The sequence below is a fragment of the Halichoerus grypus genome, chromosome 13 (genome assembly GCF_964656455.1).
Source record: "Halichoerus grypus chromosome 13, mHalGry1.hap1.1, whole genome shotgun sequence".
In the NCBI taxonomy this organism is placed as follows: Eukaryota; Metazoa; Chordata; class Mammalia; order Carnivora; family Phocidae; genus Halichoerus; species Halichoerus grypus.
This window is the reverse complement of record NC_135724.1, coordinates 93,633,292-93,659,259: the sequence shown is the minus strand read 5'-3', so window position 1 is coordinate 93,659,259 and position 25,968 is coordinate 93,633,292. Positions and strand designations below refer to the sequence as shown.

Sequence of the window (25,968 nt, the reverse complement as noted above, 5' to 3'; positions counted from 1 at the left end):
CTGAGAGGAGGGACCTTGTGAGTCTGAAGTAGGAACCTGACAGACAGCCTGGCCCTCCGTCTCTCGGAGGAAGCCCTTTGCTATGGACGGGAACACCGCGAGGAGGAGTCTCAAAGTCCTCTCTGTCGGGTGGGGTCTCCTCACACACAGCTGGCAAAGTGAAGCCAGAGCCCTGATGGGGAGACCAGCGGGTTGTCCAGACCCCGGGGCAGAAGCTGGTTCTCAGGCTGTGTGGGTGGAGGGGCAGGTGTGCACGTCTGCAGGGCGCATGTCGGTGACCGCGGGCTCTTCCCGCACATCATGATGACACGCGGCTCCGCGCCGGCAGAGCTGATGCGCTTGCGACCCGGCAATCATACTGGCCCTCCGCACCGGCTGCAGGTCTATGGTGACAAAGACGCGGACGGCTTCTACCGTGGGGAGACCTGCGCCCGGCTTGGCCTGATTCCTTGTAACATGGTCTCAGAAATCCAGGCCGACGACGAGGAAATGATGGACCAGCTTCTGAGGCAAGGCTTCCTTCCTCTGAACACGCCCGTGGAGAAAATAGGTAAGAGCCCGCCCCGGCTCGCCCCTGCACCTGCTGGCAGGGCTGCTTCTGCTTCCCCCAGCACCCCGCGGCCACGCCGCCAGCCAGGAGCAGGAGGTGGTGTGGACAGGGTCCAGTCTCGGCCATTCCAGACTGAAAATGAACCCACTCTATAAACCGGGTTGTGATGGTCCTGCGTGCTTTGGGGACATTTATGCATCTAAATATTTACAAAAACATAGATGATTTTCTAATGGAAGATGAAGTGCAGCCTTGCTTACTAAAAGTCTGTCCCATCTAGAAAATAGACTACTTGCTTTCTGGTTGTTTGTGCATGTTGCGTCCCCCTAAAATGTGTAAGTTTATCATGTGACCCCCACGGTGCTGGGGTCAGGAAGCGAAGCCTCTGGGAGGGGCTGACGGCATGACTGCAGAACTCTCAAAGGGGCATCAGTACCCTCATCCAGGAGGCCCCACGGGCGTCCCTCGCCTCCTCTACCCCACGAGGACATGGGAGAAGAAGCCTGTGGACCAGGACACGCATCCTCCCCAGACCCTGACCCTCCGGCGCCTCGGCCTCAGACTTCCAGCCCCCAGAGCCGTGAGGAGCGACTGCACTGTGTTCAGGCGGCGCGCACGGATCAGGACGCCGGGGATGGGCTGTGAGCCTTCGCCTGTGCCTAGTACGGGTCAGAGGGTGATGAGGTCGCGCCATGCTTTCCATCCAGGTGGGTGTTGCTCATCCAAAAGGCAAAGATTTTCACGCCTTAATGTGGATGGATGACAGACTCCTCCATTTATCTTGACCCAATTTGCAAGCACCAGTGAGTACACAGCAAAACTATTTTCAGTGAATTTAAACATTACATTTATGATCTCTAATTGTGCGCATGTGCAGGGAAAATCTACTCATTACAAAGGCCTTTGCTTTCTCTAAATAGCTACAGACAGAAAGATCCGTTTTATGTCATTCACATTTTAGGTTTTAATACTTCAAAACATTAAGGTAACTTAGTTCTAAATCAGATTTCAGAGACAAAATTCAATGGCTCAAAGAATATGCATAATTTTAAGGATAATCACAAAATCAAATGCACTGTTTCAACCTCTTTGGTATGAATGAACTTACAGTCTGACGTTGAAACCCACATCTGGTAGTTGAAGCTCCTGTGAATACACCGCCCAGGTCAAGCCCGCGAGCCGAAGCTCCCTGAGCCCCGTATACCCCGACTCCTTTCCCAAGGCCACGGTGATGGGGTCAGGGCGGGAGCGGGCTCTATGCACCGCACACCCAGCAAGCCTGCAAGCGATCCGCTGGAAAACAGTGGCTTGATTCATGTTACCAGTTAGATTACATGTCTGTTTGCTTTATTCTTTTTTTCTAAATGTGACTTTTGAGGGAACCAGACTGAGCCACCACAGGCCCTTCTAGCGCTACAAAGTAGGATTGTCCCTGCGGGCTGAGCGCACATCTCCTGCGGCCGGGGCAGGACCCGGTGTCCGCCTCGCGGCCCTTTTCCGACACCACGTGCGGTGAGACAGGAGGAAACGGGATGCAGACCGGAAAAGAAGACAAACTTTTTTCTAGTCACAGATGACATGAAAATCTACTTAGAAAATCTCAAAGGATCTAGAACAGAAGTTCCTAGAACTAACGAGTGAGCTTAGCAATTGTTTTTCCAATGTTAACCGTGAAAAATTTGAACTTGACATTTATTTTTTTTATTATTTTTTATTTTTTTTAAGATTTTATTTATTTGCGAGAGAGAGAATGAGAGACAGAGAGCATGAGAGGGAGGAGGGTCAGAGGGAGAAGCAGACTCCCCGCCGAGCAGGGAGCCCGATGCGGGACTCGATCCCGGGACTCCAGGATCATGACCTGAGCCGAAGGCAGTCGCTTAACCAACTGAGCCACCCAGGCGCCCTGAACTTGACATTTAAAAAGTAATACTATTTACAACGATGTGACAGACATGAGAAAGGAGGGGTTGAATGCACGCAGGCTCTGTGTGGGGGAGACCACCAATGGCGAGGAAGGAAATCCAAGGATCCCCAAGTAAATAGACATCATGTTCCCGGACTTCAGGCAGTGAAGACATCCAACATCCCCAAACTGACCTGCAGATGGATGCACCCCTGGTCCACGTCCGTGCGCATGGGACACACCCCCCGGTCCACGTCCGTGCACATGGGACACACCCCCCGGTCCACGTCCCTGCGCATGGGACACACCCCCCGGTCCACGTCCGTGCGCATGGGACACACCCCCCGGTCCACGTCTGTGCACATGGGACACACCCCCCGGTCCACGTCCGTGCGCATGGGACGCACCCCTGGTCTACGTCTGTGCGCACGGGACTCACTCCTCCCCCTGTCCACCTCCGTGTGCATGGGACGCACCCCTGGTCTACGTCTGTGCGCATGGGACTCACTCCTCCCCCTGTCCACGTCTGTGCGCATGGGACGCACCCCTGGGCCACGTCCATGCGCATGGGACTCACCCCTCCCCCGTCCACGTCCATGTGCATGGGACGCACCCCCGGTCCATGTCTGTGCGCATGGGACGCACCCCCCCGTCCACATCTGTGTGCATGGGACGCACCCCCCTGATCCAAGTCTGTGTGCATGGGACGCACCCCTGGTCCACATCTGTGCGGGGATCCGTGTAGATTCAATGCGCTAAATCAAACGTGTACGAAAAGGCAAAGGGACTACAGTTGCTCGAATGATTTTTTAAAAGCACAGTGGAAGACTTGTGCAAGCGGGTTTTACGACTGGCACACAGGGGAGCCGATGGAGACCAGGTGGTGTGGGAGGCCGCAGAGGCACCGGGATCCGTGCAACAGGGCGAATCCAGAAACGGACCAACGCTTGCACCGTCCACAGAGTTTCAACCCAGGGAGGGGGGCAGTTCAATGGGGAAAGGATGGTCTTTCCGTAACGGGTGGTGGAATTGGGCAAAGAAAAATGAAGCTCGGGCCACACTCCTGAAACTCAAAAAATGAACTTAAAATTGAACACGGTCTTAAGTATAAAACCAGACCATGAAACTTCTAGGAGAAGAAATTCATGGTGAGGAAGCCATAATTTCTTTGACGTGACACTAAAACCATGACACAGAAAAGGAAGAGACTGATGTCAGACTTCACTAACATCGAGTAGTTTCCAAAATCGAGAAACGCAGCATGAAGAGAAAGAAGAGCGAGGCCCCAGGCTGCAGCAAGTACCTGCAAGGGACCCGGCCGAACGGGGAACCGCACTGAGAACACACCGCGCTCAACACCTCGACGACAGGAAAGCAAACCACCAGTGCCCCGTGGGCAAAAGACCCAAGAGATCCTTTGCCACAGAGGACTCGTGGATGGCGAACGAGCAGGTGGAGGGATGCATACGGGACCCGTGGAGTGCCGATTAGAGCGCGATGAGAAGCCAGGACGCCCCCTCAGGGCTGGAGGCGAACCCGCGTGCCACGACCGCTGTGCCCAACAGGGGGCCGTCCGTCTCCAGCCGGACACACGGTGCTGCCGGCCGCCCCCTCCTGGGTCCTCGCCCGGGGGAATGGAGCTTCTGTGCACTCACACAGCTGCTCGGGCGCTCGCGGCGGCTGCACTGCGCGTCACTGATCCCCTGGAAGGTGGACCGAGTCACTGATGCTTCGGACAGGGGGACGCTCCTCACCAATAAGAGTAGCACCGCGGACACACACAGTCACATGGAGGGAGCTCAGGTGCATTGTCCCGGTGAATGAAGCCAGTTTCTAAAACCTGCCTGACTCCATTTACAGGATATTCCAGAAAAGGTGAAAGTATGGGGACAGAAAACAGACCAGGGGTTACCTGGGCTGGAGGTGACCACAAAGACACGGGCGGGCGGTTGGGGGCTGAGGGAACTGTCCTCTATCTTGACGACTGCAGGGCTGATGTGACCACGTGAGCTTGCCAACACGGTCGGAAGCGGGCGCCGGACAGAGTGCATCTCTGGGCTCTTCTTACCACCTGCAGGGATTCGTACTTGCACCTCGCCTAGAAAATTAACAACGCCCAGAAGGACTGGATGCACCCCTGCAGGAAGTCCGTGCTCTGTTTCAAGGAAACACACACGCACAGGCCCAGCAAAGGCGCCCTCGCGCTTTCTAAATTACAGCGGCCACCCTGGAGCAGGACCCAAGGCGTGGCCCATGTCTGGAACTTCGCACACGCCGGCCCTGCACCTGCGGGACGCCCTGGAAGGGCACATGACCGACGTCAGTTGCTTTCTAAACACTTGCCTTCAATGGTTTTCCTTTGTATGAATCCCAAAAACCAGTTCTAGGCACCGAGCAGCTGTGTTTGGAAGAAAACCACCAACGCCAGGTCCTCTGGGAGAAACGCGCCGTCTTGTGCTGCCCAGAGCCACTTAGAGCTTTGATTCCGGAGGATCCCCTGCTTCATGTTAGCCTCCCCGTTGGACGGACACATCGGGGAAGGGAAGCGTCCTCGCTGCTGTAAGGGGGGGTACTGGGCCAGAGCAAGCATACGAGAACATGTAGCTCAGGGCGACCGGCCCCACAGCCGGAGGCTTCGCTGGTGCTCGCACCCCGAGCACGAGGCCCTGGAGAGAGCGGTCGTCGGGTTCTGCTGGCTGCGTGTGCCCTGCTGCCCTGGGGACGAGGGAGAGGGGGCGCCACTCCTTTCGGAATAACCAACTGATGGCTTTCTTCTCCTTGTGATGTAAACAGAGAGAAGCAGAAGAAGCAGCAGGCACCCGGGGGCGACGCGGAGGGTGGTGGCCCTGTACGATTACGACCCGCGAGAAAGCTCACCTAACATCGACGTGGAGGTACGCGCCAGGCGCCGTTCCGCTGTGGCTCATGGCCGGTGCCTGGGCCTCTCCCCGCACGGAGGCTTGGGGGCCGTGGGATCTGGAAGGGTCGGTACATGCAGTAAACGGCGTGAGGGAGCTGGGCGGGAGGAGACGGGGAAGGCGCGCAGCAGCTGACAGGCCCCGTCGCCGTGGCCCGGGGTCCCCGTATGGGACGCTAGGGGAGGAGCAGTCTGCGATCTTCTGCCTCGGGTGACAGCCCCGTAGGGTCGCCTGGAAGAGAGAAATAACAGCCCCGAGCGAAAGCAGAACTGTAAGGCCCCCCGCCCCCCACACACGCAGAAGCTGAGGGGGAGGCCCCGTGTCCTCCGCACACATGGCCTGGGCCGGCGTGGCCCTCGACGCCCTGGGAGGCGGGAAGGGAGTCGCCTCCAGAGCTGAGAGGCTCGGTTTTCAGCCCGCGGACCTGCTTTCTCAGATGACAGCTGTGTCCGAATCTGTCACCCACGGTTTTCCTTGTGCCCCACGTGCTCCCGGCTCGTGGTTCAGATTCAGAGTGTGCACTCTGCAAGCATTTCTGCATGGACCCGATTCACAGGGGATACCTGGTGGCCTGAGAGGTCAGCTTCCTTCCCTCGTCTTCATGTTCAGAGATTAACCCACATGTTATTTTGTCTTGGGTTTGCACCCTCCACTAGAGTCCGTGTGCCCATCTCTAGGCTGGTGCCTGGCATGGCACGGACACTTTGTAGAGAATGAATAATTGAGTAAAGGTTTTTTGCACTCAGTGAAAGGATAGTTATCTAACGGTCCTTACACTGCAAAGGATTTTCCCCTGAAGTTCTGGGTTTTTCAAGTTAACTTTTGACCAGTTCTATTTTATTTTTTTTTAAAGATTTTATTTATTTATTTATTTGAGAGCAAGAGCGAGCACACAAGCAGGGGGAGCAGCAGAGGGAGAGGGAGAAGCAGGCTCCACACGGAGCAGGGAGCCCGATGTGGGGCTCGATCCAGGACCCCGGGATCATGACCTGAGCCGAAGGCAGACGCTTCACACTGAGCTCCGGTGGGAGCAGCGCGCGGGGCGCTTTGCAGGGAGGCGGGCTGCAGCCTGCGCTGTTCGTCCTCCTGAGTCCCTGAGGCGCCGTGCATGGAGGCACCTGTCGGCCTCCTACCCGTCCTCCCTGTTTGAGAGAGCAGGTCAACGCCGGAATAATGAGAAGAAAGAAATCATGAGAGCAAGCGTGAAGAACTTTCTAAGGAAAACCGACTCGTCCGTGCCGAAGGTGTTACTAACTTGCCGTTCCGTCTCCACAGGCAGAGCTGACCTTCTGCACCGGAGACATCATTACCGTTTTCGGTGAGATCGATGAAGATGGATTTTATTATGTAAGTTTTTGAAAGATCAAAAAGCACCATTTCATTCATTTTGCACGTCTATTTCCGCTTGCGTGTTCTTGCCCCTACAATTATGTGTAAGCTTCCTATGGCTTTCGGAAAGGTCCCTGTCACTGAGGCTCGTCTGATACAGAAAGAGGGGCTGTGAGCATCGCCATCCCTCCTGCTCTGAGGGGGGCACTTCCGTGTCCGTAAGCTGCAAACAAAGCACATGTATTCCCATTCTTCGATCTAAAATTGTCTTCCATCCAAACAGGTACCAGTTTAACTCTGTTTATTTGTAAGGTATACGTTTTTATACGGGAGAAGGAAGGAATACAAATAGGCAAAGTTACTAATTAATCCACACCAACAGGGTGTAGAACTCCTCCCTGACCTTCCTCGGAGCTGACGGCCATTGGCAGCGGGGACCAGGCTCCCGGCTCAGTGGCCCGGGGGGCAGCCTCCGTCCTTTACCCTCCCGACATTTCCTGAGGAAAAGAGAGAATGCCGATGGGCTTCTCGTCATGCTCCCACCCTGGTGGCCCCCCTGAGTGCCGCCCTCCCGGGCCCGAGCCCACAGGGCTGTGAAGGAGGCGGCTGGCAGGCCTGTGGGGTGCCCGCCCCGGGGGGGGCTGGGGGACAGGGCCACCATCTCGCACCAGGGGTCCCACCTCCCCCATCACCCCCCTTTCTTTAATCAGAACAGCTGGGAATCCATCAAGTCCTGGTAAGGCAGGTTTCTCTTTGAGTCAGATGAGTTCACAGCCTCAGGCACGCGGGGATCCAGGCTCGGGATCACTGCAGATCCGTGTCAGTGAGGATGCTCACACTCTGCCCCCGTCTCTTTCCAGAAGGGTCTGCGAGCGGGCAGACGTCAGGCCTTCTGTCCTGTCGAGGGCTGGAGAGGGGGCGGGCGAGGGAGGTGGGAGCCCCCGAGGCCGGGGCACGGGCTGCAGGCCGGTGCAGGTGGCAGAGGGGGGCGGACGGAAGCCGGCGTCAGTAGCTCCCAGAGCGCGGGTCGTTAGTTGGGGTGAGAGTGTCGTCCAGGAAGACGCCCACATTCTGCCTCAGGTGATGGCTGCCCTTGGGAACACGGGCACGAGAACACAGTTGAGAGAAAGATGTGCTTTGGAAAATGCTGAGCTTGAGGATGTGAACAGGACATCTGAGCCTGTCCATGATGGAGAGGGATCCGTGCCGTTGATCCTGGAAGATTCTAGTGGCCACGTCTGATGCAGCAGTGTGTGGCAGAGGGGGCAACGTGAGGGGGTCCTGTGCGCTTCCGACGTGGCGTTCACAGGACAGCGCGAGAAGCCCGGGAGAACGAGGGGAAGAGGCAGGTCCATCCCCGAGCTCCTCGGTGAGCCCCAAGCAGGGGCCCGTCTGGATGTCCGCGGGCGCGGGACTGTCCGGGTCTGCATGCCCACGGGGATGTGAGGATGAGGCCGTGCACTTTCACAGAACCCGGTCCCCAGACCCGAGCAACGACTCCACGTGGCGCTCCCCTGAAGGGGCAGGCGTGGCTGGTGGGGAGGAGGATCTGGCTGACGTCTGGGCTCGTAGACAGTGGAGTGGCTGGCGTAGACGTGATTTGTGACCCTCGATGTGGGAGAAATGTGTACAGTAAGCCGCAAAGATGTCCTACAGAAAGTCTCTAAGGGACACCGAGAGAGAGACCTTAGCTCCTAGAGGAGGGCGAGGAAGGAGAACGGGGATGGGGACTCCGGGGTCGAAGAGAGGGCAGGTGGCCAGATCCGGCGCGTGCGTATTGGGCTCAGAGGGGATTCTTGCTGGGAAGAGGTGGGAGGTACCTGGGGCTACCTCTTTTTTTAAATCAATTTTTATTTTTAATTGTGATAAAATACACATTCTTCATCATTTCTACATGCACAGTGAGGTGGTGATACATTCACGTTGTCGTGAAGTCGCCACCGTCCGCCTCCAGGACTCCTCCCCGCTTGCCACCCTGAAACTCCATCCCCAGTAAACACCAGTCACCCTTTACCCCTCGCGTCCCCAGCCCCCCATCTCCTCTCCGTCCCCATGAATCCACCTGCTCTCCGGGCCTCACACACGAGGACTTTTCTCACTGAGCCTGCCTTACCTCACTGAGCGGAACGTCGTAGCGCGGGTCACCCTCTCCTTCCTTTTGAGGCCGAGAATAACTCCACGCTGGGTACACCTGGTTTAGTCACCTGTTCGCCCGTCAATGGACACCTGGCCCCTGTGAGTAATACAGTGATGAACATGGTGTGCAAACACGTCCCTTGGACCCTGCTTCCAAGTCTTTCGGGTTTTGACCCAGGAGTGGAATTGCTGGGTCAGATGGTAACTCTGGGTTTAACTTTTTGAGGAGCCACTGGATCGTTTTGCCCTCAGCAGCGCCCCACTTCTCATCCCCCCCAGCAGGTGCACGAGGCTCCAATTCCTCCCTGTTTTCAGCAACATTTTGTCTGTGGTTTTTTTAAATTTTTGTTTGTTTGTGTTCTGTAGTAGACGTCCTAACAGATGTGAGGTGGTATCTGGTGATTCTGGTTTACATTTCCCTAAGATGTTCGTTAATTCATGTTGAGCATCTTTCCATGTACTTGTTGGCCGTCTGTGTGTCTTTTTGGGGGAGAAATAGCGATACAGATCCTTTGCCCATTGTTTAATCGGGTTCTTGTGTTGAGCTCTCCATGTGTTCTGGACACGACCCCTTCTTAGGTAGGTAGCTTGCGAACATTCTCCCATCCATCCCGTAGGCTCACTCTTCACCCTGGTGGTGCTGTCCTTGGCTGCAGTTTCTAATCAGGGAGTAGGCTGCGCATCTCATGCTGTCATTTATTAGACTTGAAAACAGAGCAACAGACTCCCATGTAGTCTGGGGCCAGCCAGTCTGGGACTTGGTTTTGGACACTGATGGGGCAGGTGGGTATTGGGGGCGGTGGGGAGGAAGTGACATGGTGGCCGTGACCCGCTCAGTCCAGATGTCCTGTGGACGGTGACCTTAACTATGTACCTGCGTAGAGATGTGAGAGAAAGTTCTGGAAGGGAACAGACGGACCTGAAGCAGTATCCTCTCTAGGGAGGTGTCAACGGACACTTTCATGTCCCCCATATTGTTTGCATTTTTATGGTGAGAATGTGGTTGTGCACGAGACGGATGCGTAGCTCTGCACCTGGCCTGCATGCTGGACCACGTTGGCCTCGGGAGGGGGTCAGTCTGTCTGGATCGGTGCATCTGCTCAAGTGGTGTCTTTAAAAGCCCCCCAGGGATGCTGAGGTCAGCCAGGGGGTCAACGGCCACTACATGGGGTGGTCCCGAGGACTGGTTCCTGGGAGCTGCCTGAGCCCACTGGCCAGAACAGACCTTCCTCAGCTCCACCCCAGACAGGCCAGATGCAGACCTCGGGGACGGGACTCTGCCCCTCGAACGCGTCCCGCGGTCACTGTCCTGATCAGGGTAGTTTGGAGACACTGGAGTCCCTCTGAGTTCTCCCACGTTTGAACCAGAACAGACCCAGCAGGCAACCCTCCCCAGAGCTCTGCTCCTGTGGCGAGAGCAAGAAGGAGGTTTTGGGAAAATCGAGTAACTCGTTCTGCTGTGTTTTTAGGGGGAACTGAACGGGCAGAAAGGCCTTGTACCTTCAAACTTCCTGGAAGAAGTGCCTGATGACGTGGAAGTCTATCTCTCTGACGCACCTGGCCACTACCCCCGAGACGCGCCAACGCGCTCCAAGGCAAAACGGGTAAGCAGACGCCCCCAGCACCTCTGACCCCTGTCCCCCCCCCGGCCACGCTCGCTCTCACACAGCCCTCGCGTGGATACGTTTGCATCTTGGGCCGAAAAGCCCATGCCCTGAATTTTTCTCTCTGCCCTTCCCTGGGGCTTTGCCTAAGCATTCTCACTTTTGCTTATTTATTTCACAAAACCTGCCCCTCTCGATTCTAACCCATCCGCCTTTCCTCACAAAGGGAGTCCCCGTCCTGCCCTGTAGACGCACATGCCAGCTGGGGTGAGAGTGAAGGGGATGGCTAGTCCTTCCATTCGTTTGCCCTGCTAGGATTTCAGTCCTCTTAGCAAAGACCAGAGACCTCCTCCAGCATAATTAACTAGTGGATGACATTCATGTTTAGTGTCTCATTTTTATTTTATTTCATCACTGCCAGTTTTTATATATTATATTTTTATATATATATATTTTTATTTCTTTGCTCATCTGCTTGGAAACAGAAGAAGAGTGTTCATTTCACACCTTAATCAGGCACTGTAGCCTTCACGTAAGTGAGCACCTGAAGATACCCGTACACGTAGCCCCGTCCGCGGCCCTAGCGGACTAGTGCGGGCGACGCAAGGCTTCACTGTGGGCGTTAAAAACAAAAACAAAAACAAAAAGAAATATGTCTCAAAAAACCACTGGGCCTGAAATAGTAGGCTATTACTCGGTCTCAGTTGTAAAGCAACTGAATTTGTAGTCAAATCGTCATCTTTACTCCTCATTTCCTACTATCTACATAGAGAATATTTCGAAGGCCAACATTGGGAACATATTTCTTAAGAGGCTACTTGTTTGTTTACGTAGAGAGTGTTGCAGGGTCTCCTCGTCACTAAAGCTGCATATTGCATTGTTAACCACTCTTGGAAAAAAGCACAACTTGAACCACTATGTTTACTTTAGGAAATCTTCCTCTAAAAACACAGGAGGTCGAGCAGATGAGTAGCGAGCAGGGGGCGATGCAGGGTTGGCTCTGACAGGCCCCCTGCGGCCTTGACCCCGACCAGCGACCGGTCGGTCAGGTCTGCGCCTCTGTCTCGAGAGAGCGCAGGCTCCCTCCTCAAAGCACAGGCCCGCGTCCGGGGCGCCGGCCTTCGCGGCCAGGCCCACCGTGGGGGCGCCAATGCAATAGTAGGCGTGAGGAGCCATGCAGCCGCAGTGATGGCGTTAGACGGAGCGGACGGTATCTTCAGCTGTACTTGGGATGCTTTACTAGGTGTCTTCCATTGGGACTAGACCTTGATTCTAAATCCAAGCAAGCTTGAAGCCCTGGGCTCCTCTCCTGCGCCTGCTGGCTCCCGAACACTCGAGTGAGGCAGGGCTTTGCGTGGAGAGGTGGGGGGCGCAGGACAGGGCGCCGGGCCCTCAGGCGCGCGTCCGAGCCGCCGGGGAGCCCTAGGCCGAGGCACTATGTGCGCATGCTGCTGGCAGAAATTCACGTCCAGCCCCGGGCAGTAGGGAGAGCACGCAGGAAGGGCCTGTAAGCTTCCTTTGATTGCGATTGAGGTTCATTTTAGTTTTTTTTTCTTTCAACCGGTGTGTACCATCGCTCTAGCACTAACTTCCCCAGGAATGCGCGCGGCAAGATCAGCACTTCCTCTACCCCAGTCGCTTTCAGACCCACAAGTCCCCTTTAAGAACCTTTGCTTTTAAGATTACTGATGGGCACTCGGCCAGTTTCACTGTAACCTAATTTAAAGTGACTTCTGCTCCCCACCCTGCCCCCACCCCTCCGCTTTGGCTCTTAATTTACAAAGCAAATGATTACCCAGCCTTGTTTGGCCAAGGCAATGGCCTCCCCCTCCCCTGAAGACAAAGAAACCGCAGACCAAACGTGGATGGCTAGACCCCCCCTCGTAGGGCGCTGTGGGGTGGGGGTGGGGGGGCGCGCGCTCGTGGCATCCTTTAACCCCCAAGGAAGACACGAGCCAGCCCTTACCTTTCCTGGCGGGGGACGGGGCCGTGCGGTGTTACCAGCGGATGGATGTTGTTGGCGCTCACGCACTCAATAAACTGTCGCACTGTACCTACTAGGTTCCTCCCGAGGGTTCAGGTACAGCAAGGAGAGCGCCATCCCCCACAGCCCATCTCCATTCGGGGTCACCTCCGTCATCTATGGGTACTGGTAGTCCTGGGAGAGGCAGGGAAATGTCCTCGAAAAAGAAAAAGGGGCTGCTTTCCAAAGGCAAGAAACTGCTGAAAAAGCTGGGTGCAGTGAAATGACCATGTGCTTCTGGACGACTCCCCAATCCATGTCATTCTCTTTGATTCCAAACTAGGGCTTTCAATGACTCAAGTACTTCCTAAAAACACACTCTTCTCCCCTGACACCAGGAGAGAAGTGCTCTTTGCACTGCCGTCCACTTTAAGCCAACGGCGAGGACAAAGAGCGGCTGGTGCCCCCTCCCAGCCTCCGTGCCAACCGCTCTGGCCCGCGGCCTGACGGGAGGCGGGCTCTCCCGAGCACCCAGGGGCCAGGGGCTCGCTCCCCACCCGGGGTCCCAGCCTCTGTGCATTTGTCATCCGCCCTTAAAGCAATGGTTTCCAACTCGACCCCTCCTCGAAATGCTTGCCTCATGACGCATCACTCTCTTTAACTCTGGTCTTGAAGTTCCTAGTTTAACCGCCTTGATGTTCTGCCTTACGCACAACGGTCTGTACTGTCCAATAAAAACTACGTGGAACTTTGTACGTGTCGTGCATTCAGTGCTCCTCACCCCACACACAGCGCTCTGCAGTCACTCGTGCAGGCCGTGCATCTGGACGCCCTGGCTTTTCGCCTTTCCGCAGCGAGCCGGGCAACACACAGAAAATGTTTACTTACTCAGATCATTCAAAAAAAGAAAAAAGAGTGAGAAAGTCACTTTGTTTGGAGAAGTTACTGCTCCTCCAACCTGCCAGAAAGCTGAGAACCGCTCCTGGCTTCCAGCGTCCCCTTCGGTGGCGTGTGGCTGTCCGCCACTTCCATTATTTGTCCCACGCCACCCACAGCCAGCCCGCGGCGCGCACGCACGAGGCACCCCCCCACCCCCTCCTAAGCTCGGTCCGTCCACACGGCTCCACCCCGGGCTCCCCACGGGCCCTCGAACAAGAGGCTCACAGAGCTGCCGGCTGGCGTATCGGATTGCTTACTGTTTTGTAATTCTTGTCCACTTGTAAATTGTTTTTACTCTTTATACATACTTTTCAGACTGCCTTTCTTTTGTAATTTATGGAAGGTTTATAAATGAATGACCAAGCTTTTCCCATTGTGTCTTCAAAAACTCTCTTGTAAATTGTAATATATTAGTGTGTGGTACATTTATTAAAATTAACTTTGTCGGTGTGTGGCTCAGTACTGTGTGCGTGCGTGCATGTGTATGGTTAGTGTCGGATATTTTATAGAAATAAAATTTGTTATTTTATACAATACTGTTTCTTCTGTATCTTGGTTTGAAACACTTCTGACCAGAGCAGCCTCTCGGGATTCCTTTCTCCCGTGTGCACCAGGAAACTCGATGGCCCTGCCTTTCCCTGTTTTTCCGTAGTGGTTGTGACCAGCACTCGGGAGTTGGTCACCAACTGCCGTCACCCTCGTGCTGCTGGCGACAGCTGGTGGCAGCCCGCTCCGGCGGACGGGGCCGATGTTCCTCGGGCCTGAGGAGCACTCACACACAGACAGCCGGGGCCCAGGGGGCGAATCGAACCATATTTGTCCTATTTCGCACCGGCCCCTTTACAGTTCAGGTCCCGCGCGTGACCGCGTGCCTGTGTGCGATCTGAACCGGCCAAACCCACGCGGCCGGGGCGGAAGGTCAGGGCGCACAGAGTTTCGGTTAGGCAAGATGAATAAAGTGACGAACTAATGTAAAAAAAAAAATGCTAGATCAAATGGAAAGTCTTACGAAAAAATAAATTCCGGTTGAAGAAATACTGACGTAAGAAATTATGGTGCACATGACAGTGTGAATGCCCTTTATGCCACCGCATGTTTAAAGATGGTTGAAATGGTACGTTTTCTTACAGAAACTTTACCACGGTAAAAAAAAAAAATGACAATTCCCCCCCCCCCCAAAATAGCAAAGGTAGCCAGGACTAATGTTTCTCTAATTCTTTTGAAAATATTTACAAATTTCCCAAAATTGGAGGCAGACCCAAATGCGGGCAAACCCGCAGCAGTAATGAGGGCTTAGCTTTGGTGAATACTACTGAACACTCGCGCAGTCCATGATGCCAACTGTGTACACTTCTAGAGAGAAGAAAACTGCCCCAACTCCCGAGGCCAGCCGTGTCCACAGCAAAACTAGACAAAGACATTACAAGAAATCCACAGACCAAGAGCACCCTGAATTTTTAAAAAATCCTTAATGAAATATTAGCAGATTAAATCCAGCAACATATAAAATGGATGACAGATCCACTGTGCCCGGCTGTAGCTCATCCCAGGAACGAAGGCTGCCTGAACTTTCTGAGAAAACATCAACACACTTCACCAATAGAACAGAAGACAAAAGCTGTCTTTTGATGCAGCGAAAGCATTGGACAAAATTCGATCCCTATTCAGGAAACTAGGAAAAGAAAGGAATTTATCTCAACTTGATAGGATTGGCAGCCAGCACCACACCTAATGGTGAAAGACTGACCGCATCCCTCTTTCCATCCAAACCGAGCCAAGGACGTCCACCTGACCAGTTGTGTTCAACATCGCACACACCGCTCCTAAAACACCAGCCCACTGAGGAAAGAGAAGTCGTACACTTCGGAAAGGAAGAAGGGAAACAGTCTGCAGAGGACGTGATTTTGTATTTGGAAAATGCTAAGCCAGCGACAAAATGCTGTTGGGACTAAGAAGTGGATTTGGCAAGGTGACAGGCTACAAGGTCAACATACACAAATCATGGGTATTTCTACAAACTAGCAGGGAACAATTAGAACAGAAATTAAAATACAAATATATTTTAGTATATGTGCTGCCGAAGTGAGCACTAAAATACAAATATAAATGGTATAATAATCAAATAAAAATATAGGTAATTAGTTATATTAGCATCAAAACCACAACATACTTAGGGATAAGTTTAACAAAATATGAGCAAAACCTGTATGCTGAAATTTATAAAACATTGCTTAGAAATAAAAGGGCTCTTAAACAGAGATACAGAATATGTTCGTGGTTTAGAAGATGTAATATTGTTAAATTTCCGATTTTCCCCCAAGTAGATCTCTTGATTCAGTGAGATGCCAGTCAAAATCCCAACAGGCTTTTGCTAGAAATTGATGAGCTGATTTAAAAAATGATGCAGAAATGCAAATGATCTACGATCGCCAAGACGGTTTTGAAAAAGATGAACAAAGTCGAAAGACTCCTAGTTGCCTGATTTTGAGAATTGTAAGGCCACAGTTATCAAGACAGTGTGTTTTAGTGTAAGATGTGGACACTTAAGTCACTGGAACAAACTAGAGAATCCAGAAGTAGATGCATACATACGTGGCACATTCATTTAAAGCAAAGGGGCCAAGGTAGTTCAGTAGGGGAAAGAAATGTGGGGTTTTCTGGAAATGTTGCAGAAAGAGCTAATTATTTATGGGGGAAAACTGACACTTATCTCACATGGCACACAAAAATTCAAACAGCTCACAGTTCTAAGTGAAAAGGTTGAAACCCTAAAGTTTCTAGAAGAAAATGGAAAATTTTGGCCAGAGAGATGTCTTACATAGTAGGACACAAAAAGCAGAAACTGTAAGGAAAAAAAAAAAAAAACCCTGATAATTGGATTTCATCAAATTTAAAAATGTCCTGGGGCACCTGGGTGGCTCAGTCAGTTAAGCATCTGCCTTCAGCTCAGGTCATGATCTCAGGGTCCTGGGATCGAGTCCCTGCTCAGCCGGGAGCCTGCTTCTCCCTCTGCCCTGCTCTTGTGCTCTCACTCTTTCTCTCCCTCTCAAGTGAATAAAAAAAAATCTTTTAAAAAAATTTGAGAATGTTTTCTCTTTGAATGATACTTAAGAGAACAAAACAGCAAGCCAGAAACTGGGAGGCAACGTTCATAGTACGTATATCTGACAAAAGACCTGGATTTAGAATATATAAAGACATTTTACCATTCAATAAGACCAATTTTAAAAAAAAAATATGCAAAAGATGTGGACAGCTATTTTATAAGAGATGTAAAAATGGCCAGGATGCACACAAAAAGATGCTCAGTATCATTAGTCAGCAGGGCCATGCAAATAATAACCTGAATAACAGAATGTTGTTATACACCCACTGCAGTGGCTCTCTGAGGTCATCTTATTTGGGTTAATTTTAGCTAGAATTTTAAAATTCTATTAAAGGGGCACCTGGGTGGCTCAGTCTGCCTTTGGCTCAGGTCGTGATCTCAGGGTCCTGGGATCGAGTCCCGCATCGGGCTCCCTGCTCAGCGGGGAGCCTTCTTCTCCCTCTGCCACTCCCCCTGCTTGTGTGTGCGCACACACTCTCTCTCTCTGTGTCAAATAAATAAAATCTTAACAAAACGAACATAAAATTCTATTAAAATGAGAAAGAGCGACACCATCAGACGTTGGGGAAGCCATGAGCAGCTGGGACTCACGGGCCTTGCAGGGCAGAGGCAGGGCAACGCGCACCACGGAAACCGCCATCAGCTTAGGATCGAGCAGCTCCGTGTCTACGCACGTACCCAAGAGAAATAACAATACGTGTCCATGTCAAGGCTCCAGCAAAATTTCTTACAGTTTGTTACAATAGGCCCAAAGGCAAAACACCCCAAATATCCATCCCTTGATGACTAAACATGAAATGCAACCAGACAGAGGAACGCAGCTTAGCAAATACACACACAGTCACACGCATGAGTCTTTGAAACACGGTCTGTCCGGAGCAGAAGACACCAGACACAAAGGAGCACACACTATGGGATCTCATTTTCATGAAATTCCAGAGTAGGTGGAAGGCAGATCGTTGGTTGCTTGGGGACAAGGTGGGAAGAAGGACTGTTTGCAGAGGAGCAAGAAGGAACTTGTGGGAGGGAGGGAATAGGTATTTTTCTAAATCTGATGGAGGCGGAGACACAGGAGTGTATGCATTTGTCAAAACTCATGCAATTGGATTTGCTGATACGTAAATTATAACTCAATGAAATTGATTTAAGTTGGGGCTCCTGGGTGGAGAAGGGGGATAAAAGTAGGTCAGGCCGGGAAACACGTCCATAGAAAACAGCCGTGGGACCGAACGGAATCACCAAGGGGGTCGAGCAAAAAGCAGGGAGACCCTAGAGGCGCTCCAGCGTGGAATCGGGCAGCACAGAGAAGTCACAGCGGGGCGGAGGGGGCAACGGAGGACGGCGTCCTAGCATCCAGGCACAGGAAGCCTTTCCAGGAGATTTTGCCCACAGGGTCACTGACGAGGGCTAGGAGCTGGCCAGTTAGCACCACGGGGGTCAGGGAGGAGCTCCGAAAGAGCACGGATTATGGGAGGAAAGCCGTTGGGGGCAATACAGGTCTTTTGCTTTAAGGGGGCGTAACACTGACTCCATCCACAGCCTCCACCTGGGGCTCTCGGGGGCACAGGTGTTGCCCCTCGAGATAACTAGCGTGTGACCTCACCGCCAGGCCCCTCGCTCTATAAAAGCTGTGGGGCGAGGCCCGCCCTGCCCCGCGCAGAGAGCCGCTGGAGCGTACTGGGTCGCCCGCTGCCGTAAGTTTCCCCGAATGGGACTGAGCCGCAGGCTGGCTGGCTTGTGTTTCGGGACGACAGTGTCTTCCTGCTCTGGAGGGTACGTTACTGACCTCCACCCACCTTGTCACAGTTGGCCAAGTCGGCAGGAGGCCGAAACCAAAGAAGCCTGGATGGGCAAGGGGGCCGCGGGGGGAGAGCCCACTGTTCCTGTGCGGGAGTCCCCTGTCCGTGGGGGGAGCCTGCTGTCCGTGGAATTGGTGGAGCGTACTGTCCGTGGGGGGAGCCTGTTGTCTGTGGGGCAGGAGCCCATTGTCTGTGGAATTGGTGGAGCGTACAGTCCGTGGGCGCAGGCTGTTGTCCGTGGCGGGCAGAGCTCGCTGTGCATGGAATTGGTGGAACATACTGTCCATAGGGGAGCCCGCTGTCTGGGGGGGGGGGTCCTGTTGTCTGTGGAATTGGTGGAGCATACTGTCCATGGGAGGAGCCCGCTGTCCGTGGGGAGGAGCTAGTTGTCCATGGAATTGGTGGAGCGTACTGTCCGTGGGGGGAGCCTGTTGCCTGTGGAATTGGTGGAGCGTACTCTCCGTGGGGGGGAGCCCACTGTCTGTGGAATTGGTGGAGTGTACTGTCCGTGGGGGGAGCCTGTTATCCGTGGAATTGGTGGAGTGTACTGTCCATGGGGGGAGCCTGTTGTCCGTGGAATTGGTGGAGCGTACTGTCTGTGGGGGGAGCCCATTGTCCATGGAATTGGTGGAGCCTACTGTCCATGGGGGGAGCCCATTGTCCATGGAATTGGTGGAGTGTACTGTCCATGGGGGGAGCCCGTTGTCCGTGGAATTTGTGGAGCATACTGTCTGTGGGGGGAGCCCGTTGTCCATGGAATTGGTGGAGCGTACTGTCCATAGGGGGGAGCCCGATTTCTGTGGAATTGGTGGAGCATACTGTCCGTGGAGGAAGCCTGTTGTCTGTGGAATTGGTGGAGCGTACTGTCCATGGGGGGAGCTCATTGTCCGTGGAATTGGTGGAGCATACTGTCCACGGGGGGAGCCCGTTGTCCGTGGAATTTGTGGAGCATACTGTCTGTGGGGGGAGCCCGTTGTCCATGGAATTGGTGGAGCATACTGTCCGTGGGGGGAGCCCGTTGTCCATGGAATTGGTGGAGCGTACTGTCTATGGGGGGAGCCCATTGTCCGTGGAATTGGTGGAGTGTACTGTCTATGGGGGGAGCCAGTTGTCCGTGGAATTGGTGGAGCGTACTGTCCATTGGGGGAGTCTGTTGTCCGTGGAACTGGAGTAGGGTACTGTCCGTGCGGGGAGCCCGTTGTCTGGTGGGGAGAGCCTGTTGTCCATGGAATTGGTGGAGCATACTGTCTGTGGGGGGAGCCTGCTGTCCGTGTGGGGGAGCTCATTGTCCATGGAATTGGTGGAGCGTACTGTTCATGGGGGGAGCCCGCTGTCCGTGGAATTGGTGGAGCGTACTGTCCATGGGGGGAGCCCGTTGTCCATGGAATTGGTGGAGCGTACTGTCCGTGCAGGGAGCCCGTTGTCTGGTGGGGAGAGCTGTTGTCCGTGGAATTGGTGGAGCGTACTGTCTGTGGGGGGAGCCTGTTTTCCGTGGAATTGGTGGAGTCTACTGTCCGTGGGGGGAGCCTGCTGTCCGTCGGGGGGGAGCTCATTGTCCATGGAATTGGTGGAGCGTACTGTCCGTGGCGGGAGCCCGCTGTCTATGGAATTGGTGGAGCATACTGTCCGTGGGGGGAGCCCGTTGTCCGTGGAATTGGTGGAGCATACTGTCCATGGGGGAAGCCTGCTCTCTGTGGAATTGGTGGAGCATACTGTCCGTGGGGGGAGCCCATTGTCCGTGGAATTGGTGGAGCGTACTGTCTGTGGGGGGAGCCCGTTGTCCGTGGAACTGGTGGAGCGTACTGTCTGTGGGGGGAGTCCGTTTTCTGGTGGGGGCAGCCTATTGTCTGTGGAATTAGTGGAGCGTACTGTCTGGGGGGAGCCTGCTGTCCGTTGGGGGGGGAGCTCATTGTCCATGGAATTGGTGGAGCGTACTCTCCATAGGGGGGAGCCCGCTGTCTGTGGAATTGGTGGAGCGTACTGTCCATGGGGGGAGCCCGTTGTCTGTGGAATTGGTGGAGCGTACTGTCCATGGGGGGAGCCCATTGTCCGTCGAATTGGTGTAGCGTACTGTCCGTGGGGGGAGCCCGTTTTCCGTGGAATTGGTGGAGCGTACTGTCCGTGGGGGGAGCCCGTTGTCCGTGGAATTGGTGGAGCGTACTGTCCGTGGGGGGAGCCCGCTGTCCGTGGAATTGGTGGAGCATACTGTCCGTGGGGGGAGCCCGTTGTCCGTGGAATTGGTGGAGCGTACTGTCCGTGGGGGGAGCCCGCTGTCTGTGGAATTGGTGTAGCGTACTGTCCGTGGGGGGAGCCCGTTGTCCGTGGAATTGGTGGAGCGTACTGTCCGTGGGGGGAGCCCGCTGTCCGTGGAATTGGTGGAGCGTACTGTCCGTGGGGGGAGCCCGTTGTCCGTGGAATTGGTGGAGCGTACTGTCCGTGGGGGGAGCCCGCTGTCTGTGGAATTGGTGGAGCGTACTGTCCGTGGGGGGAGCCCGTTGTCCGTGGAATTGGTGGAGCGTACTGTCCGTGGGGGGAGCCCGTTGTCCGTGGAATTGGTGGAGCATACTGTCCGTGGGGGGAGCCTGCTCTCTGTGGAATTGGTGGAGCATACTGTCCGTGGGGGGAGCCCATTGTCCGTGGAATTGGTGGAGCGTACTGTCTGTGGGGGGAGCCCGTTGTCCGTGGAACTGGTGGAGTGTACTGTCTGTGGGGGGAGCCCGTTTTCTGGTGGGGGCAGCCTATTGTCTGTGGAATTAGTGGAGCGTACTGTCTGGGGGGAGCCTGCTGTCCATTGGGGGGGGAGCTCGTTGTCCATGGAATTGGTGGAGCGTACTCTCCATAGGGGGGAGCCCGCTGTCTGTGGAATTGGTGGAGCATACTGTCCGTGGGGGGAGCCCGTTGTCCGTCGAATTGGTGTAGCGTACTGTCCGTGGGGGGAGCCCGTTGTCCGTGGAATTGGTGGAGCGTACTGTCTGTTGGGGGAGCCCGTTTTCTGGTGGGGGGAGCCTATTGTCTGTGGAATTGGTGGAGTGTACTGTCCGTGGGGGGAGCCTGCTGTCCGTGGGGCAGAGCTCATTGTCCGTGGAATTGGTGGAGCGTACTGTCCGTGGCGGGAGCCCGCTCTCCGTGTGGGGAGCCTGTTGTCCATGGAATTGGTGGATTGTGCTGTCCAGGCGATGCGGGGGGGGAGCCTGCTGTCCGTGGAATTGGTGGAGCGTACTGTCCGTGGCGGGAGCCCGTTTTCTGTGGGGGGAGCCCGTTGTCCACGGAACTGATGGAGCGTACTGTGGGGGAGCCCGCCGTCCGTGAACCGGGGCAGCTAAGGAGCCGCTCGAAGCAGAGGGCCAAGGCGCGTGGCAGCTCGGGCGTCAGGACGCGGGGTACCGGGGCAACCGTATTATGTTACAAGGGTCTGAGGTGTCAAAAATGGCCCGAGTCACTGCTCATCCTGCGCTGCAGCCGTGGCTGAGCACCCCCGGCTGTGGCTGGTGGCACCGACTGGCAAGGTGGCACTCCCGCCAGGTGCTGGGAGGCCGGGATGAGCACCAGCTCCCCTGGGGCAGGAAAGACCCATCTTCGTCAGCCCCGGGCCAGGCGGTGGTGTGGGACCCTGGCGGCTGTCCTTGCCCCGAGGACCAACGTGCCCAGGGGAGGCTCGCCTAACAAATGGAAAGCCTGCGCCATGAGGGCAGGCTCCTGCTGACCATCAAATGGCAGAAAGGGGCCCCCCGGGGTCTCTGGTACATGGCTGTGGACGGATCTAAATTGGGGCCCCGACAGAAAATGTGAACCACCCAGTTCGGTCTTGCTAGGCCTATGGGAGCTATTGCCTAAGGGGAGGCGCTTTATTCCCTTGAAGCCTCAAACAAAGCCCGACGCATCGCTGAGTGCCCTCTCCGCTGAAGGGGGAAGCGCAGGGGTGGACGCCTGCCCCTGGGGACACATGGCCCTCCAGCCTGTGCACAGGCGGTGACTGGAGGGCCCATGCAGAATGAAGCAGTCATTGGTCTCGCACCGACAGACAGACAGACTGGCTCTGACAGTGAAGCTGAACACACACTCATCCGTGGAAACCTCTTGAAATGTGGGGGAGGAAGAGACTACTGATGGTTACGGGTGACAAATCAGGGTGAGACAAATTAGTCTCTCTGGATGGGCAGGCTTCGTCCCCGCTCTCCTCTAGTGTGTATGCCGCCCGTTACTGAGTACGCTGTGGGCGTGGATGTCCTTCAGGATCTGGATCTAACCAGGGCAGATGAATTCGGGCTGCAGGACGTGGGAGTTCTCCGTCACAAGCAGCCACATCGTTACAGGCGTGAAGTCAGGAGGCTGGGAGGTCAGAGCGGCAAGAGCCCAGGGCGGGTGAATCCGGAACATTTCTGAGCATCAGCTTGTGCTGAGTACGGTACCCACCTTCCCAACCCCTAACATGGTACGGGCGTTAGGACCGGAGACCTTTTATTCCCCATCTGGCGCCGAGATTAGGAGCTGGAGATGCCTCGGTTGAGAAGCCAGTGGGGTCAGGGTACTCACCCCCGAGGCTTTCTTACGGGTGAAGCTGGTGGTTAGACAAGTCCAGGCCCTGGGGTGCTAGCCGGACGAGAGCGGGGAGCTCCGTGTAGGCTCACGTCCAGGAGGGTGAGGCTGGGGCTGGCGGCAAGGACACAGTGGGAGACCCGTTCCAGTTACTCGCATCGGTTCAGTAAGACATTGGGGGACCTCAAGAAAGGAAGTAACCCACAAGAGAGAGTGATGGCAAGCACCTGGCTGGGCTCCTAGCCTTTAAAGACTATTCAGGGCTCACTGTGGAAGTCCTTAGAAGTTTCAGCAGACGCACAGGCCTCCGCGGGGCTGAGGCCGGGACTCCTGGCAGCCTTGCTGTTGTGGGCTGTAAGGCTCCCGGGGCTGCCGGCCAGCTCCCCGCCGAGGACAGCCAGGAGGATGCCGATGCCCCAGGGCAGGAGCGCTGGCAGCCCTCCGCCCGCCTTGTCTCCCTCGGGCCTGGGGTCTCCCCTCCCCGCCCATCACTGTCACAGCTGGGGGCGGCAGTCCAGGCCGGTGAGCGCTGCGTGGAGCCCTGCAAAGCCCCGCCGTGAGTCACCCTGCAGAACTCTGGGTCGGCGGCTGGGAGCGGCTTGGCTGTGGCTACTGAAGTGTCTTCTCAGTCCGGAGGATGCCTTACGGACCCTCCTCTGCCTTCTACCAGGGGAAAGTGAGAAAGCAGCTGTGGGGGACAAGAGGGGACCCAAAGTCCTGTTTTTTAGGATGGGAAAGACACGGCCAGGTCTGTAGGCTGCTGGGAATGAATAAGGAAAAAATCGAGCAACATCCCTGAATCACGGGCTGTCTGTGCACAGGTGGCTGGGGGGAGCCTAGCAGCACAGAGTTCCGGAATCCCGATCCACAGAGGAATGGATGTGGCCGTCCTTTGGCCGCTAGGCTGACGTTCTCTCGGGTGCTTGAGAAGTCGCGCAGCCGAGCGCAGCGTCCGGAGAAGACAGGGAGCGCGGCTGGGGCCCTGCAGGGTCCGGAGGGGAGCCGGGGAGCCCTCTAGGAGTGCGGGGTGCAAAACCGGGACGTGCAGCCTGCGGAGCAGCGTTCAGGGCCCGTGATCGCGGTTACAGCAACCTGAAGCAGGGCTGTGGGGCGCAGGGGACAGACCAGGAGGACAATGCTGCCCTGCACTGGTGTTTTTGCCCTGTGTTGAGATGAACCCCACCGCATGATGTGAGCAAGCCGGGAGCTGAAGTCCCCACTGGGTCTGAGCCCAGGGGTACGAAATGCCTACAAGAGGGGGGCGGGGAGCAAAGTGTGGGACACCTGCCCTCCAGACCCTGACAGGAAGTGTCCTGGGAGAAAGCTAAGGCACGTTCGGAAGGCACAGAAGCTTGTCCAACAAGGGGCTGCAACAGGACCATGAATCCCAGAGGGCGCGGCGAGAGGCCCCCTCACCGGGGACGAGAGGGCTGGGGTCAGAGAACGCGATCTCCAGCGGTCCTATCCACGTCTGAGAGAGGAGGGCGACGGGCCCTAAGCTGCCTGCCGGTGGTCCCAGTGGTCCCGGCTGTGTCCGGGGCAGGTTGGGGGGTGCTGCAGGCTCCGGGTAACCCCGGTGGAGGGGGGGGTCCCTCTCACCACAAAGCCAGGGGGCTCTTCGCAGACACAATCCCTTGAAAATTTTACGATCTCTCGTTGTCACCCTGGGTTTTTCGGGAACTGGGCTGGAACAGTACACAACCGGAGTGTACCTAGCCCTTGAAATCCTGTGTCTGGAGGATGATACCACCAGTTCTGTGAACTTGAATCAAACCTTGATCTATAATCTGAAGCTTTGGGCCACAGCATCAGGGAACACAGACTCTGACACGGTGAGCAGGAACTCCAAACGCCCGCAAGGAGCCGTGCGCTCCAGGAAACGCCACAATGCAAGCACTAGAACACGCTCTCGGAGGGGTGAGGGGAGAGCCTGTGTCCGCCCCCCCCAGCCCCACTGTGGGGCACAGCTGCAGAGCCCCCACCAAACCTCAGGGTCACCTCAGGGACTTCGGAGGCCGAGGGCTCGGGCTGGGAAGGAAGAGCCTTCTGGGACAGAACTTGGCGCATTTCTCACTATTTCAGTCCGTTCTGCTCTGTTGCTTGAAAGCTCCGCAGCGGACTCCGCATGGGCGCTCTGCTCGCTCTCGGGCCGGATGCAGCCACCACGGGCATCCAAGAGCTCACCACCCTGTGCCGTCTTCTGGGTGTGCCCCCCCCGATGTTCTTGCAGGGAGCTGTTCCTTCACCCATGCCCACACGGGCACCCTACCACCTGCATGTAAGCCAGACTCGACCTACCCGGGTATCGCATCCCTCTGGTTCCGGGAGGTGTAGACCGCCAGGGTGTTCTTTCCAAGGGGCTGAGGTGGACACCTAAACCTAGACTCTGTGCCCATCAGTCAAAAACAACGAAGAAGGCAGAACCAAGAGAGAGCCCCCATACCCTCTCATCACTCTAGAGGTCTTCTCAGCTGGCATTTGCCCAAATTCCCAGAAAAACGATGTGGGACGTGTCTAAGGGACGGTTCGGCTGCCATCTTCCCGAGAAGTTCTGATTCTGCGTCTGGCACAGGCCCAGAGCTCACGGTTACTACAAAGCAAACGGGGTGATGTTGAACAGATTCAATCTGGGAACGCCGCCTCAGAGGGAAGGAGCAAGTCAATCCATAACCCCTTTGGCTGAAACTAATTTGAGCAGGTTTTCTGTCCCTCACAGCCAAGCCTTTGACTTGAGTGAGGGTCTCTTGACTACTGCAACTTTTCCAGATTACATTTACCAATTCTTCATGGTTTTAAAGACATTAAAACCTTTACACTTTAAGAGCTAGTTAAAACCTGCTAGGAATGGCACTTCAAGGACTTAAAAGTTCCTGACTAACTCTACAAATCTGTACCTACAAAATACCCCAAGCCCATCTTCCACGGCTGCGGTAGACCTCCTCATACCCCTTCCTTCTCAGCGGGATAGCCCCGAGCAACTTCCGTCACGGCATCTGGTCTCTGGTACTCTTCTGTTCCTTTTCTTCTCGTGTTTACAGCCAAGTAGGTTAAGGAACCTGGGCTAATAGCCAACGGCAATGTTAACAAGTTATTAGCTTGAAGAACTAAAAGGAAAATAAAACGGTTTTCATTCATGTTAATGAGTCTAAGTCCAAGAAGCCTTTATTTGATAAGACCCAGTATAA

At 55.1% G+C, this 25,968-nt stretch overlaps 1 protein-coding gene across 14 annotated transcripts in view; it reads left to right on the top strand.

Annotated features, from left to right (window-relative positions):
* Positions 1 to 13,878, top strand: part of RIMBP2 (RIMS binding protein 2) — a 205,254-nt gene extending 191,376 nt beyond the window's left edge. For 10 of the 14 annotated variants that reach the window (XM_078061140.1, XM_078061143.1, XM_078061139.1 and 7 more), the window contains 5 exons: positions 382 to 550; positions 5,247 to 5,347; positions 6,647 to 6,718; positions 10,306 to 10,440; positions 12,802 to 13,878. In XM_078061140.1, coding sequence (XP_077917266.1) covers positions 382 to 550; positions 5,247 to 5,347; positions 6,647 to 6,718; positions 10,306 to 10,440; positions 12,802 to 13,047 — 723 coding nt within the window. In that variant the 3' untranslated portion in view covers positions 13,048 to 13,878. Of the gene's footprint in view, positions 1 to 381; positions 551 to 5,246; positions 5,348 to 6,646; positions 6,719 to 10,305; positions 10,441 to 10,925; positions 11,092 to 12,501 lie in introns of those variants that run through there. The other 4 variants (XM_078061137.1, XM_078061138.1, XM_078061133.1 and 1 more) reach the window with 4 other exon arrangements.
* The last annotated feature ends 12,090 nt before the right edge of the window (positions 13,879 to 25,968 follow it).